The 15,560-nt window shown below is 36.7% G+C and overlaps 1 protein-coding gene across 1 annotated transcript; it reads right to left on the bottom strand.

Moving 5' to 3' along the window:
* Positions 1–3,460: 3,460 nt before the first annotated feature.
* On the bottom strand, positions 3,461–4,282 carry LOC113359402. Its single transcript, XM_026603041.1, has one exon. It carries the CDS (start codon positions 4,280–4,282, stop codon positions 3,461–3,463), a length of 822 nt encoding a protein of 273 aa, XP_026458826.1.
* Between the last annotated feature and the right edge of the window lie 11,278 nt (positions 4,283–15,560).

The raw sequence follows: 15,560 nt of genomic DNA, 5'->3' as shown, positions 1-15,560 counted from the left end.
ATGAGGTACTTTATGTCGAGCATGATCAACTAAATTAATCATCCTTGTTTGGTTATTTAGTTGTTGCTCAGTAAGTTCTCTTATGTCGAGCATGACCAATTGAATTGATTACTTTTTGTGATTAATTTGGTTGTGTATCGATTAGATTAATTGTGGGTTCTCTTGTGATTAGTCTAATTGAGTATTTTTGAGTCTCCATAAGTTCACTTATGCTGAGCATTTCCGATTAAATTAATCATGGGTTCTCTTATGATTAATTTAATTGAGTTTTTTTTTTGATTCAAATTCATACTTGTATGTGATTTGTTATGTCCAAAGAAATCCTTCTTTTTTTTTGAAATTAAGATCGCTCTTGTTGTTCCTTCGGGAATGACATATTATGGGGGAAAGTTCTTAATTGAACTTGTGCTTAATTACCAAATCTTTGTGGGGAGTGCGGTTGTGGAATATTATAGGGGTTATCTTGTATCTTTATAAACTTCTTGATGAATGCATTTAGCTTTGGCTTTATGATTGCATCTAAATAAGATGATATGTGCTTTCTTTTGATCATGAAATGTCTCTTTCGGAAATTTCATTAGGATCCCGTTTTCGTACCTTTGCCAATTTTATTGACAAAAAAGGGAGAATTAATATGTAGTTCACACTACAAATACATATGGTTTTCGGATCATTATGTAAGGGGAGTGGTTTCCATGTGAGATGGAGTATTGACTAAAGGGGAGTGATACATATCACCATAGTATTGTTGTTGAAGTTATGATACAATTCAACTTTGATACTATATAATGATACTATGACACTGTATAACAATGATTGAGAATTTTTGTTTTCTCATTGTTATAGCTTACAACAATTGGGATCATTGGAGTACTTGGAAGTGACGGAGATTTCGAGTAATGTTGAAGATTAGGCATTTGGAATAGGAGCTACAAAAGTTAATTCATTTAACTTTTGTATTCCATATGTATTGATAGTTTCGTCACCAAAATTGACAAAGGGGGAGATTGTTAGAGCATTGCTCAGTCGAACTCGCATGCGTTGCTATCTCAAGCATGTTTGTCAATGTTAATGATCAAAACTATAAGTCTTGATTTCTAGTCTACTATAGCTAAGTCTCAGACTAGGATAGAAAGTTTAGTTGAGCTCAAGAACTCCATGGAAATCATCATACAAGACGAAGGACTACTCAAGGAACTGGTGGAACTTCATCGACTAAAAGGTATGTGGAGACTTGAACTTATCTATCACTCAAAAGTCTATCTACTTTATCTCCTATTTTGAGACAAAAGTCATTTTGCTATATAGAATTTGATTTACACATTTGCTATTTCGAGACGAGTTTATCTCGCTTATCTATTTCTCGAAATATGTGTTGTTAAGATTTTTCTTTGGCCAAGTTCATCTTTACCGAGTGACGAAAGTCATGATACGTTTCAATCACTTTGAAAATTGCTTACTTTGGCGAAAAATAGTTTGTGAATAACAACTATATAATAACGTCCTCTAAGAATGTTTCAATGATTGAAATCAGAGTTTAGATTATATAACCAATGATGGATATAAGCATTGTGTGGTAACACATATATGTATAAATCCTTTTTTCGTGAACCGAAGTTTGTGAGAATTTTTGACCAAGAGAACCGGAACAAGAGCCGTGAACTCAGTCCGCGAACTGGCGGAAGTTCTCGACCTGAGAAAATCTGCTGGAGTTTGAGAACTCCTTCCGGGAACTTAAGTACCGCGAACTAAGTCTGCGAACTTAAGCTGGTTATATCTTAAGACGATTGTTTGTGAACTTATTTATATTAACTAAGGAATGCAGAATGCAAACGTGGCTATAAAGTTCATGAACCGATTCAAGTGAATCAAATCGTTTTTGCTTCGATTGTGTATTGTGTAGTTACATAAGATTTCCTTGCAATTTAACAACTCTCTAACTAGTTCAATTGAGTCATTTGAACTAGTTATGGTGAAGAAGAATATGGTTGATATGAAAGTGCTCATATCATTTGGTTAACTATTGTTGAACCAAAAAATGTACATGTTTGGGTATGGTTACACAAACCTAAAATCGTGCATTTCATTTGTGTGTAACAAGCTAAGTTTTCGATCCAACGGTTGAAAGATATTAGCTTGAATCTAATCAGTTTTTCATCTAACAGTGAATATTGAATGCTTTGTTACCAAGCTAACATTGATTGCAAACCCTAATGTGAAAGACTATATAAGGGAGAACTCTAGCAACTGGGAAACCTAATCCCCACACCTCCTATGTGATACTAGTTGTATTAGCTAGAGTCGATTCTCCTTTAACCTTAGGTTTCTTCTTAAAAACCAGGTTAACGACTTAAAGACTTCATTGGGATTGTGAAGCCAGACTGATACTACTATCTCGTAGTTGTGTGATCTGATCTTGCTGATTCTATCGTTTTGAGTACAATCTTAACGATTGGCTTGAGATTTATATCTCCGATAGGCAAGATAGAAAAGTAGTCACAAACATCTTCGTCTCATCGTTTGTGATTCCACAATATCTTCTTTAGCCGCGTCGATTAAGATTATTGTAAGGTGATTGATAATACTAGGCTGTTCTTCGGGAATACAAGTCCGGTTTACCAATTGGTTCTTGTTCATCTTGATTTATCAAAGTACGGAAAAAAACTTGTAGGTATTTCGGTGGGAGACATATTTATCTATTCCTGTAGACTTTTCTGTGTGATACATATTTGTTTATTAAAGTCTTCGACTTTGGGTCGTAGCAACTCTTAGTTGTGGGTGAGATCAGCTAAGGGAATCAAGTGTATAGTATCCTGCTGGGATCAGAGACATAAGGAGCGCAACTGTACCTTGAATCAGTGTGAGATTGATTGGGGTTCAACTACAGTCCAGACCGAAGTTAGTTTGTAGTATGCTAGTGTTTGTAGCGGCTTAATACAGTATGGTGTTCAATCTGGACTAGGTCCCGGGGTTTTTCTGCATTTGCGGTTTCCTCGTTAACAAAATTCTGGTGTCTGTGTTATTTCTATTCCGCATTATATTTTGTTATATAATTGAAATATCACAAGTTGTGCATTAGAATCAATCAATTGGAAATCCGACCTTTGGTTGTTGATTGAAATTGATTGATACTTGAACCTTGGTCTTTGGTACTGTTCAAGTGATGTTTCTTGTATTCAATTAGACTCGCAGATTACTATTTTCTTGAGTAAGAATTGAATCAAGAAAGAGAGATATAATTCTTTGATATACTTTGTTAAGATTGAGTCCAGTTGATTCTCTTGAAAGTATATTGGAGTTTTTCCATATAGATTGCTAATCGAAATACTGGATGTGGTTGTTGTACCCCCGCTTTTTCAAAAGTACTATTTACCTCCTTCAGCAACTTCCCTTTTTGGAAAAAATTGAGAATAGTAGCAACAAAATTATCTCCAACAATAGACCAAGCTTTCTTGAAAAATTAACTAGAGAACCCATCAGGGATAGGAGATTTACTAAAATGAATTGAAGAAAGAGCCCATACAACTTCATCCCTAGTAACAGGTACCATAAGTTGTTCACAATCCTCTTGCTGAAGAAGATTCTCAAACTGTAAAGACCCAAAGATATCAGAGGTATTCACTTCACTTTCCTTAGGGTTAAAAAGATATTCATAAAAATCAACACACTCCCTATCAATTAACTTGTCATCCTCCAACTTTTCTCCAGACCTAGCATGAAGAATCAAGATATTGTTTCTAGACTTTCTTTCTCTAATGGAATTATAGAAAAACTTCACATTTGAATCACCAGATTCCATCCACTTGACTTTATATTTTTGTTGGTCCAAGGACTCATCACATCTACACAGTTTAATATAAGTATGCACAGCTTGTCTTTCCTGTCTAGCAATGTCAACACACAAAGGTCTTTCCTGGAGAGAAGTTTGAAGATTCAACATGACCTTTTTATCCTCCACAGTCTTCTCAGTTAACTTAGAGAATTTTTCTTTCCTCCATTCACTTAACCTATTTTTGGTTTTCTTAAGTTCAGTAACAAGAACAACCATTGGATTACCTTTAACTGGTTCTTTCCAAACAGAATCAGCAATCCTCAAGAAATCATCATCATCAGCAAGATAATTACAAAACCTGAAGGGAGGGGGACCATGGGCTCGGCCTTCAAAGAAAGTAACTACACTAGGGCTATGATCAGACACCCCAGGATTTAGAAATTCAGCCACAGAGTCTTGGAATTGGTAAATCCACTCTAAATTAACCAAAACTCTATCAATCTTTCCCATAACTCTAGCTTCACCCTCTTGTAAGTTACTCCAAGTTTAAAAACAACCAGTATATATCAAATCAAAAATCTGAGCATCTTGAGTACATTTGAAGAAATCAGAATATTGAGCAGCAGTAACTTCAGTCTTACTAAGTCTATTCTTATATTCCAAAATATCATTAAAATCACCAAGAATCATCCAAGGCTTCTTATTGGAACAGGAAAAGGTAACCAAATCATTCCATAAATATCTTCTAACAATTCCATCATTATCTCCATACACAAAAGTAAACACATAAAATTTATTATGAGGCAAGAGAACATCTAGAAAAATGGCTTGAGAAGAATTTTGAATAAGAGAAACCTGCATAACTTCAGGATCCCATCCCACCCAAATTCTCCCAAAAGGACTATGAAAGTAATTATCAAAAAAATTCCAGGAAGGGAAAATCCTTCTCTTTATTGCACTATTGTTATTGGCTTGAACATGAGTTTCAACTAAACCTACTAAAGATAAGTTATTATTACTAATAAAACTACTAACCTCCTTCTGTTTTAGGGAATCATTTAACCCTCTAAGATTCCAGCAACCTGTTTTAAACATATAGAATGTTGGGGGGGAGTACCTCCTTACCACCCTTCCCAGACTTTTTATTGTCTACAACTTTCAAAACCTTAGCAGGACCAGCTGGTTTCTGAACAAAGTGAGATCTTACACCCCTACCTAAGTCTTCATCCACACTTCCTGCTTGAGTATGCTTTTCAAATATCATAACATTAGAAGTGGAAGCATGATCAACTGTGATTTCTTGTAAAACATTGTTCTCACCATCATCCTCCTCAGAATTTAAAGCTGAAAATGTATTGGCTACTTGAATAGGTATCTCTACCAACTTCATATGATTACTTGTAGAATTAACATTTTCCTTGGAAAATTGCATCACCTTCTCTGTAACCAATCTTACTTGGGGAGGAGGTTCCATAACCATATCCTCAATTACTTCCATGTTAGAAACCTCCTCCAAAGAATCATTCTTGTTTCTCTTAGAAGTTTTCTTCCTCCAAACCTGCATGTTACTCTCTCCCTGCTTTGTCCCTACTGTCTCAGTTTGAACCACAACCACTAGAGGCTTAACAGTACATTTCTCAAATGAATGTCCAAAAATACCACAATGAGCACACCTGGGAGGCTTCCATGGGTACTCCACAGGGATAGTAATACGCTTCCTGAAAAGCGGGGGTCTAACAACACCACCCAATATTTCGCTTAGCAATCTGTATGGACAAACTCCAATATACTTTTTATGAGAATCAACTAGACAGTCAGACTCAATCTAGATAAAAAGTATCTCAAGGAGTTTATATCTCAATCTCTCGATTTGATTTTTACTCAAGCTAAAATCAATAGCGAGTCTTTATCAAAGAGAGATACCTTGGACGGTACCAAAGACCAATGTCCAAGGATCAATCAACTACAATCAACAACCAAAAGTTGGATTAGAGAAGTTGGTGATCACGAACGCACAACCTGTATTATTTCTATTATATAAAATATAATGCGGAAAAGAAATAACACAAACACCAGAAGTTTTGTTAACGAGGAAACCGCAAATGTAGAAAAACCCCGGGACCTAGTCCATATTGAATACACACTGTGTTAAGCCGCTACAGACACTAGCCTACTCCAAGCTAACTTCGGAATGATCTGTAGTTGAACCCCTACCAATCTCCCACTGATACAAGGTACATTTGTACTCCTACGCCTCTGATCCTAGCAGGATACTGCGCAATTGATTCCCTTTGCTGATCTCACCCACAACAAAGAGTTGTTGCAACCCAAAATCACAGACTTGATAATAAACGGATCTGTGTCACACAGAAAAGTCTATCGAAAGGATAAATCTGTCTCCCACAGATAAACCCTAGGTTTTGTTCCGTCTTTAGATATAAAATCAAGGTAACATGAACCAATTGATAATCCGGACTTATATTCCCGAAGAACAACCTAGATTAACCAATCACCTCTCTACAAGAGTATCGAAAGTGAGACGAAGATGTTTGTGACTTCTTTATCTTGCCTATCGGAGAAATCTCACGATCTCAAGCCAATCAATCGATTGTACTCGTACGATAAAAGATGCAAGATCAGATCACATAACTACGATAAAAGTAGTATCGGTCTGGCTTCACAATCCCAATGAAGTCTTTAAGTCGTTAGCTCGATTTTAGAGAAGAAACTCAAGAGTTAATGGAGATCGACTCTAGCGAGCGCACTAGTAGTACAGAGACGTGTGGGGATTAGGTTTGCTCAATGCTAGATGTCTCCTATATATAGCCTTTCTAATTAGGTTTTGCCTTAGTTACAAAGCAAACTCTATTCATCGTTAGATGAAAACCTGATTTAGATTCAAGCCAATATCTCTCAACCGTTAGATCGAAAGACATAGCTTGTCACACACACTTGGGTACATGTTTACTGGGTTTGATAAAACCATGCCCAAACGAGTACACGTATGTTGGTTCAACATGATAACCCAAAAGGTCAACCATATGAGCATATCATATTAATCATGTTCTTCTTCACCATAACTAATTCAATTGACTCAAATAAACTAGTTAAAGAGTTGTTCAATCGTTATGAGATCTTATGTAACTACACAAGACACAATTGAAACAAAGATGAATCGGCTCATGAAAATTATATCCACGGTTTGCATAAAGCATTCCTTAATAATTAATGTTTCATGTTCAGAGCACATCTTTTTAGATCATAACCTCTTAAGCTCACAAACAAGTTCGCGGACTTAAGTTAATCGGTTGAGTTTTCCAAACTCAGCAGAAATTCTCGGGTCGAGAACTTCCGCCAGTTCGCGTTCGCGGACTTAGCACACAGACGAGTTTTGGAAATCCCAGCAGAAAATCTCGGTCGAGAACTTCCGTCAGTTCCCGGACTGAGTCTGCGGACTGGGTTCGCGGACTAGGCAAGCTAATTCCACAATCCTGCCGATTTCTCTTGATCAAAAAAGTTCGAAAACTTCGGTTCAAGGAATACATGGTTATATAATCTAAACTCTCATTTCAATCATTGAAACATTCTCAGAGGGTGATATTCAGTCGTGAAGAACAACAGACCTTTCTCGTCAGAGCAATTTCCAAAGTGACTGAAACTTTCATGACTTTCGTCACTAGGTGAAGATAAACCTGATCAAAGAGAAACGCTTTACCAACACATGATTGCGAGTAAAAGATAAGCAATGAATACTCAACTTGAAATATCAAGTGCATATGATCTAGTATATATAGCATACGACTTTTGTCTCATAATAAGTAGGAGAAGAATAGATAGACTTTCGAGTGATAGGTAAGTTCAGCTCTTCACATACCTTTTTGTTGATGAAGTTCCACGGTTCCTTGGTGTAGATCTTCGTCGTTGTCGTTGAATCACCATGAAGTACTTGAGGTCAACTACACTTTTCCTATCCTAGTCCGAGACTTAGCTAATAGGCTAGAAATCAAGACTTTATAGTTTTGATCACTAATATTGACAAACATGCTTGATATAGCAACGCATGCGAGGTTGACCGAGCTATGCTCTAATAATCACCCCCTTTGTCAATTTTAGTGACAAAACTATTAATACATATGGAATACAAAAAAGATAACCTTTAGTGGCTCCTATTCCATAGTCCAATCTTCAACGTTCCTTGAAATCTTCGTCCTTCCAAGTACTACAATGATCCCAAAGGTTGTAAGTTTAGTATCACCGTTGTTGAAGATCCATAGCTATAACAATGAGAGAAATCGAGATTATCGATCATTATTATACAGTGTCATAGTATTATTATGAACATCAAAGTCCAATTGCATCATGACTTTAACAATAATACTATAGTGATATGTATCACTCCCCCTTAGTAAATACTCCATCTCGATCATGGAAACCACTCCCCCTTACACAATGATCCGAAAAGCATATGTATTTGTAGTGTGACCTACAATATTTCTCCCCCTTTTTGTCAATAAAATTGGAAAAGGTACAAGAACGGGTTCATAATGAAATTTCCACAAGAGACATTTCATGACCAAAAGAAAGACAACATATCATCTTAATTTAGATGCAATCTTATAGACGAATCTAACAGCATTCATCAAGGAGTTTTAAGACGCAAGATAACCCCTATAAAATTTCACAGCCGCACTCCCCGCAAGATATTACCATTAAGCACAAGTTCAAAAGAACTCTCCCCCATTTGATGTCATTCCCAAAGGAACAACAAGAGCGACCTTAATTTCGAAAGAAAATAAGGATTTTTATTTGGACACCAAAAACCATGTGAATGATTTTTTATATCCAAACCTCAATCAAAATACTCACAAGTAAACCCATGAATATTTTAATTGGAATACGCAATTAAATCAAAACCACACAAGTGATCAATTTAATTGAAAGTGTTCAACATAAGTAAACTCACGGAGCAACAGGCTACGACTAAGTTAATCATATGGAGGTGACTATCTTAACCGTTCAAGTATTCAACATAAGGAAAACCTTACGGAATACGTGACTACATTAACCAATAAAACATGATAGTATAACCGTTCATATACTCAACACAAGAACTTGTGGAATATATGAAAACTCAATTAGATTAATTACAAGAGAACCTATGATTAATCTAATCGGAATACAAACATACAACCATATTAATCACCAAGGTAATCAATTTAATTATTTTGAGATCAACATAAGAGATTATGGAACCCCGACTAAGATTATCATGGAACATGACCATCTTAACCGCACATGCACTCAACATAAGAAGGAAAACGTATGGAGTATAAAACTAAATAACCAAGAATTATTAATTTAGTTAATGCTCAACATATAGCATCTTACAGAACAACCAACAAAGTCAAGGATAATCGACTTAAGTGTAAGGTGCTCAACATAAGACACATAATGGAGCCTTCACGGTAATACGTAATAAAATGGATCAATGAAGATCTATACCATGGATAACATACAAGGATCTATTCTATCTTTGCATAATTATATGCATAACAACATAATAGACTTTATCCTTTTCACACAAAAGATTTAATCATATTTTCCATTAAATACATGATTGCATAGGCATAACTTTTGTATATGTCAAAAGTCCATTCGTCCTTTCATCAATACAATATCAATTCATGAACGACTTTAATTTTGACCGCAATATGGGACCTTCAAGTTCACGGACGCAAACAATACATATCCCATAAAAATATTGCAATATGTCAAACCAAGAAAATACTTTAATAATCATCATCCTCTAAATATTTTTAGAATTTAAAACCAACAAACCTAAAAAATAACATAAGAAGGTGAAAACAAATAATAGCTATGTGTAGTCACAATCATCGCTATTCAAAACACTAGTTATTCTTCCAACTAATCCAAAAAGAAGACATACTAGGCAGCTAGAACCACGAACAGACGAAAAACTAAATCCTTTCTGCACCCAGGGTTTGAACAAGAACGAGTTCCTCAGATGCCTTCCTTAGTTCGTCTATTAGGTAGTCTAGATTCCGAGTTGCGATACCAAGTTGTTCGCGTACGACCTTAAAGTCTTCAAGAAGATTTCCTACCAGTTGTGAAGAAATCTAAACTGGCAGTTTGTCTTCTTTTCATGGTCAAGAGCATGAAAGCATGAGATATCAATAGGACACAGCTCAACATCGTCAAACTTGTTGCTTCCCTCCATTGTGCACTAAAAAGGCTATAGAAAAGCTTTTTGCGCTGCTGAAATACATTATAAATAAATATAAGGTATTTCATCAAACCCTAGGGAACATGACGTTCGTGTGGGTTGGTGCACGAGCAATATAGTTGGGCCTATGATAGACCAAGGAAGCCCAAGGAGAAAGAAAAAAAAATGTTGAGGAGCAAACGAAAATAACATCGAATGCAGTACAATCCTGACAGCTTTTTCAAGATGAAAATCCTGAGAACAATGAGCATCCCTTTTTAAAAAAACATAAACTAAAAAGGGATGCAACATGAGCATGTCAGGGTGTAATAAGATGAGCATCTTGCTCATCATTATTCACTTTTTTTCTTTTCATTGGTAATTAGCGAACTACCAGATTTAGTTGAAGAAGAATTATCAAGAGAAGATTTAGAAGTACCTGGGTTAACAACATTCCATGTTTTCTTGATATTCTGTCGTAGTCTGTTTATGTGAATCTTCAGATCAGAGACTCGGTTGTTGACATGTAAGAAGTCTGAATTGGAAGTCTTGGATTCACAGTCCTTTTTGAGAACATTAGGAGAACTTGACACATTTTTCTTTCTCATGTTCCTTTTTCTCCTTCCAAACTGAATTACAGCATTTGTCACACTTTTGTTGTTTTTCCTTCCACCATTGTAGGTATCCTTCGGTTTGAGTACAAAATTAGGAAAATCCCTATCACAGTATGTCCCTTGAGGTCGAACAGGGTTGATTCTAATCTGTGATATAAGTTTAACAACTTCTTTAGACATCCAATTAAGAATGTTGTGAAGTTTTTCATTCCTTATCTGAAACACTTTCGCTCAGAGTGTCCTTTGTTTCCGCAGTAATAACAGTTGAAGGACCTGCGTTCAGTAGTTCTTTTTTGAGCAGATTTGGAAGAAGTAGAATCCTTGTTTTTGCAAGATGACACAGGTTCTACACATGGAGAAATATTAACAGCTTTAACAAACTTATTCTTACCACAGATAAGAGAGTCTATTCCCTTATATCCTAACCCACATTTATCATGAGGTTCTTTACAAACTCTCAGCATAGAAGACAGTTTTGCAGAGCTAGAATCGAACCTATTTAGATTCTCTTCCAGTGATTTTACCTTATTAAGAGCAGCAGTGAGTTTGATTTCCAGAGATTTTCTTTGGTAAGAAGACTGCGTTCTTTGTCGTTGGAACACTTCTGTTGAGATTCACATTTTTCTTCACTTTCAACAAGCCTCTCTTTTAATATACAAAGGTTACGCAGAAGATTATCACATTCAAATTTTTTTGAGCGAACCTCTTCTTCATGGTCTTTGACGATAGATTGTAATAGTATGTATCCGTCATCATAACCTTTGAAGAGTTTTCTCAACTTTCTGTTTTCTTGACAGAGAGGACTCATATACTTTCTCAAGCAGCAGTTGTCCTTGTTTCCTTCAATTCACGATTAAACAACTTGATGTATTGAGAAATTTGTTCATCAAGACTCTGTCCTTCTTTAGAATCACTATCATCCGAGAGATCATCCAACTGTTCATCAAGAGATTTCCTCCAGTTGGATTTAGATTCGGTTGAAGGAGACGAGAAGGAATTTTCCTCAGTAGTTTCAGATATTTGACACATATCTGAGTGGTCATGTACTGATGTTGCGTTGTCAGAGATATTACTCTTGTCCATATAGTCAGATCGCTACAAACACAGACTGATGATGTCTTTAACGTGTTTTCCTGCTCTGATACCAATTGAAAAAGCGGGGGTCTAACAACACCACCCATATTTCGTTTAGAAATCTGTATGGACAAACTCCAATATACTTTTTATGAGAATCAACTAGACAGTCAGACTCAATCTAGACAAAAAGTATCTCAAGGAGTTTATATCTCAATCTCTCGATTTGATTTTTACTCAAGCTAAAATCAATAGCGAGTCTTTATCAAAGAGAGATAACTTGGACGGTACCAAAGACCAATGTCCAAGGATCAATCAACTACAATCAACAACCAAAAGTTGGATTAGAGAAGTTGATGATCACGAACGCACAACCTGTATTATTTCTATTGTATAAAATATAATGGGGAAAAGAAATAACACAGACACCAGAAGTTTTGTTAACGAGGAAACCGCAAATGCAGAAAAACCCCGGAACCTAGTCCAGATTGAATACACACTGTATTAAGCCGCTACAAACACTAGCCTACTCCAAGCTAATTTCGGACTGGAATATAGTTGAACCCCAATCAGTCTTCCACCGATCCAAGGTACAATTGTACTCCTACGCCTCTGATCCCAGCAGGATACTGCGCACTTGATTCCTTTTGATTTTCTCACCCACAACAAAGAGTTGCTGCAACCCAAAATCACAGACTTGATAATAAACGAATCTGTCTCACACAGAAAAGTCTATCGAAAGGATAAATCTGTCTCCCACAAATAAACCCTAGGTTTTTTTACGTCTTTTTAGATATAAAATCAAGGTAACATGAACCAATTGATAATCCGGACTTATATTCCTGAAGAACAGCCTAGATTAATCAATCACCTCTCTACAATCCTTCCTGACTACACAAGCGGATTGTCGAGGAATCACAAACAATGAGACGAAGATGTTTGTGACTTCTTTATCTTGCCTATCGGAGAACTCTCACGATCTCAAGCCAATCAATCGATTGTACTCGTACGATAGAAGATGCAAGATCAGATCACACAACTAAGATAAAAGTAGTATTGGTCTGGCTTCACAATCCCAATGAAGTCTTTAAGTCGTTAACTCGAGTTTAGAGAAGAAACTCAAGAGTTAATGGAGATCGACTCTAGCGAGCGCACTAGTAGCACAGTGACGTGTGGGGATTAGGTTTGCTCAATGCTAGATGTCTCCTATATATAGCCTTTCGAGTCAGGGTTTTTCCTTAGGTACAAAGCAAACTCTATTCACCGTTAGATGAAAACATGATTTAGATTCAAGACAATATCTCTCAACCGTTAGATCGAAAGACATAGCTTGTCACACACACTTGGGTACACGTTTACTGGGTTTGAGAAAACCATGCCCAAACGAGTACATGTATGTTGGTTCAACATGATAACCCAAAAGGTCAACCATATGAGCATCTCATATTAATCATGTTCTTCTTCACCATAACTAGTCCAATTGACTCAAATGAACTAGTTAAGAGTTGTTCAATTGCTTTGAGATCTTATGTAACTACACAAGACACAATTGAAACAAAGATGATTCGATTCGATTAGAATCGTCTCATGAACATTATAGCCACGGTTTGCATAAAGAATTCCTTAATAATTAATTTTTCATGTTCAGAGCACATCTTTAGATCATAACCTCTTAAACTCACAAATAAGTTCGCGGACTTAAGTTAATCGGTTGAGTTTTCCAAACTCAGCAGAAATTCTCGGGTCGAGAACTTCCGCCAGTTCGCGGACTGGGTTCGCGGACTTAGCACACAAACGAGTTTTGGAAATCCCGGCAGAAATTCTCGGTCGAGAAATTCCGTCAGTTCGCGGACTGAGTCTGCGGACTGGGTTCGCGGACTTGGCAAGCCAATTCCACAATCCTACCGATTTTTCTTGATCAACAAAGTTCGAAAACTTCGGTTCAAGGAATACATGGTTATATAATCTAAACTCTCATTTCAATCGTTGAAACATTCTCAGAGGGCGATATTCAGTCGTGAAGAACAACAGACCTTTCTCGTCAGAGCAATTTCCAAAGTGATTGAAACTTTCATGACTTTTGTCACTAGGTGAAGATAAACCTGATCAAAGCGAAACGTTTTACCAACACATGATTTCGAGTAAAAGATAAGCAATGAATACTCAGGTCGAAATATCAAGTGTATATGATCTAGTCTATATAGCATACGACTTTCGTCTCATAAGAAGTAGGAGAAGAATAGATAGGCTTTCGAGTGATGGATAAGTTCAAGTCTTCACATATCTTTTTGTTGATGAAGTTCCACTGTTCCTTGGTGTAGATCTTCGTCATTGTCATTGAATCACCATGAAGTCCTTGAGCTCAACTACACTTTTCCTATCCTAGTCCGAGACTTAGCTAATAGGCTAGAAATCAAGACTTTATAGTTTTGATCACTAACATTGACAAACATGCTTGATATGGCAACGCATGCGAGGTTGACCGAGCTATGCTCTAACACTTCCCACCCACAATAAGAAGAACTTCAAAAGGATAAGCACAGTTAACATCAATCTCAACACACTCTAGCATAATTCATTCTCTGTCTAGAAAGAGTATTCTTATCAGACATGATGGGGGTGCCAATGTAACTAGCAATTAGACTTAATCCCTTTGCATTCCACATATGAATAGGCACATTATAAAAATTCAACCAAATGGGAATGGTCTTCAGTTCTGCCATCTTCCTTTACAAGAGGGGAGTCCAAGCTCTTACCATAAATAATTGATTAGCAATAAAAAACACCCCATGTTCAAGAGATGTAAGTCTATCCTCAGCACAATCAAACTCAAATACAAAGACATAATTACCATGAATAGTCATTTGAAATTCATCTTTAAGTTTTCAAACCCTCTTCACAGTTATATGGACCAACATATAAGGTAATCTCTTACCTACAAAGCAGCCAATCACCAGATCCTCACAATTTTTAACAGCTGAATCATGCTCCTCAGGGTCTGCCATCATAACTCTTTCACCATTCACCATACAAGAATCCCTACGAACCATCGGTTCAGAGGCAGGAGAATCAACTTGTTGTTTAGTAAGAACTGAAGCCCAACTTCCTGTAATAGGAGGACGACTACCACTAGTACCTTCCCCCATGGTAGAATCAGAAAACTTCAAACCCGATTGATTAACAAACCCTAAACCATCACCAGAACTTGAATCCATGAAATTAGAAAAACAAAAAGGAAATAAGAAAAAAGGAGGACAGGGATCAACTAACACCATCATTAATCCCAATCCAGAAGAGATCAACTAAGAACAACAAGTATGATCAGAAAGAAACGCTGAAGAAAAAACCCTTGACTAAAGTCAGCGTCGCTAGAAAATCGCCTTTCCACTCTTTCTCTCTCCTTGACTACTACTCGTGTGTCTAAAAAAATTAGAATAGAAACCCACAGGCAAACCTTCTGCCCAACGAGGCAATTTGGGCATATATATTCCTAGACGGCTGCTGATTTGCTTTATCTCCTCCTCCCCCACGCGGCCACCCTGCCCCCAAAGTCACTCCCGGAAAATGAAGCTTTTTTTCTCTCTCTCTCTTTTTTTTTTCCTTTTCACGTGGAGCATAAACTTCTCTGGACAACACTATGATAGGATGTAGAGTTTAGAAGCAGCTCTGGAGGGGGGACTAAAGAAAAACGGTAGTAGAAGACTAGAAAAAGAAAAGCACATTTCATCCAAAACAAAGTTAGGTGGAAGTTATTCAGAGGATAGGGCCATATTCATGTTAAAGAACATCAAATATTTCTGTGAATATAAACATGCCAACCACGTCAACCAAACAATACAGCAAGCAATTAATATGTCTTTATTTTGGCTTTGGGACG

The sequence above is a fragment of the Papaver somniferum genome, chromosome 3 (assembly GCF_003573695.1).
Source record: "Papaver somniferum cultivar HN1 chromosome 3, ASM357369v1, whole genome shotgun sequence".
In the NCBI taxonomy this organism is placed as follows: Eukaryota; Viridiplantae; Streptophyta; class Magnoliopsida; order Ranunculales; family Papaveraceae; genus Papaver; species Papaver somniferum.
The sequence above is the reverse complement of the archived record's forward strand: the minus strand, read 5'-3'. Positions and strand labels throughout refer to the sequence as shown.

Coding starts and splice junctions, on each gene's coding strand:
- LOC113359402 (XM_026603041.1), bottom strand. CDS start 4,282: ATGGGAAAGATTGATAGAGTTTTGGTTAATTTAGAGTGGATTTACCAA.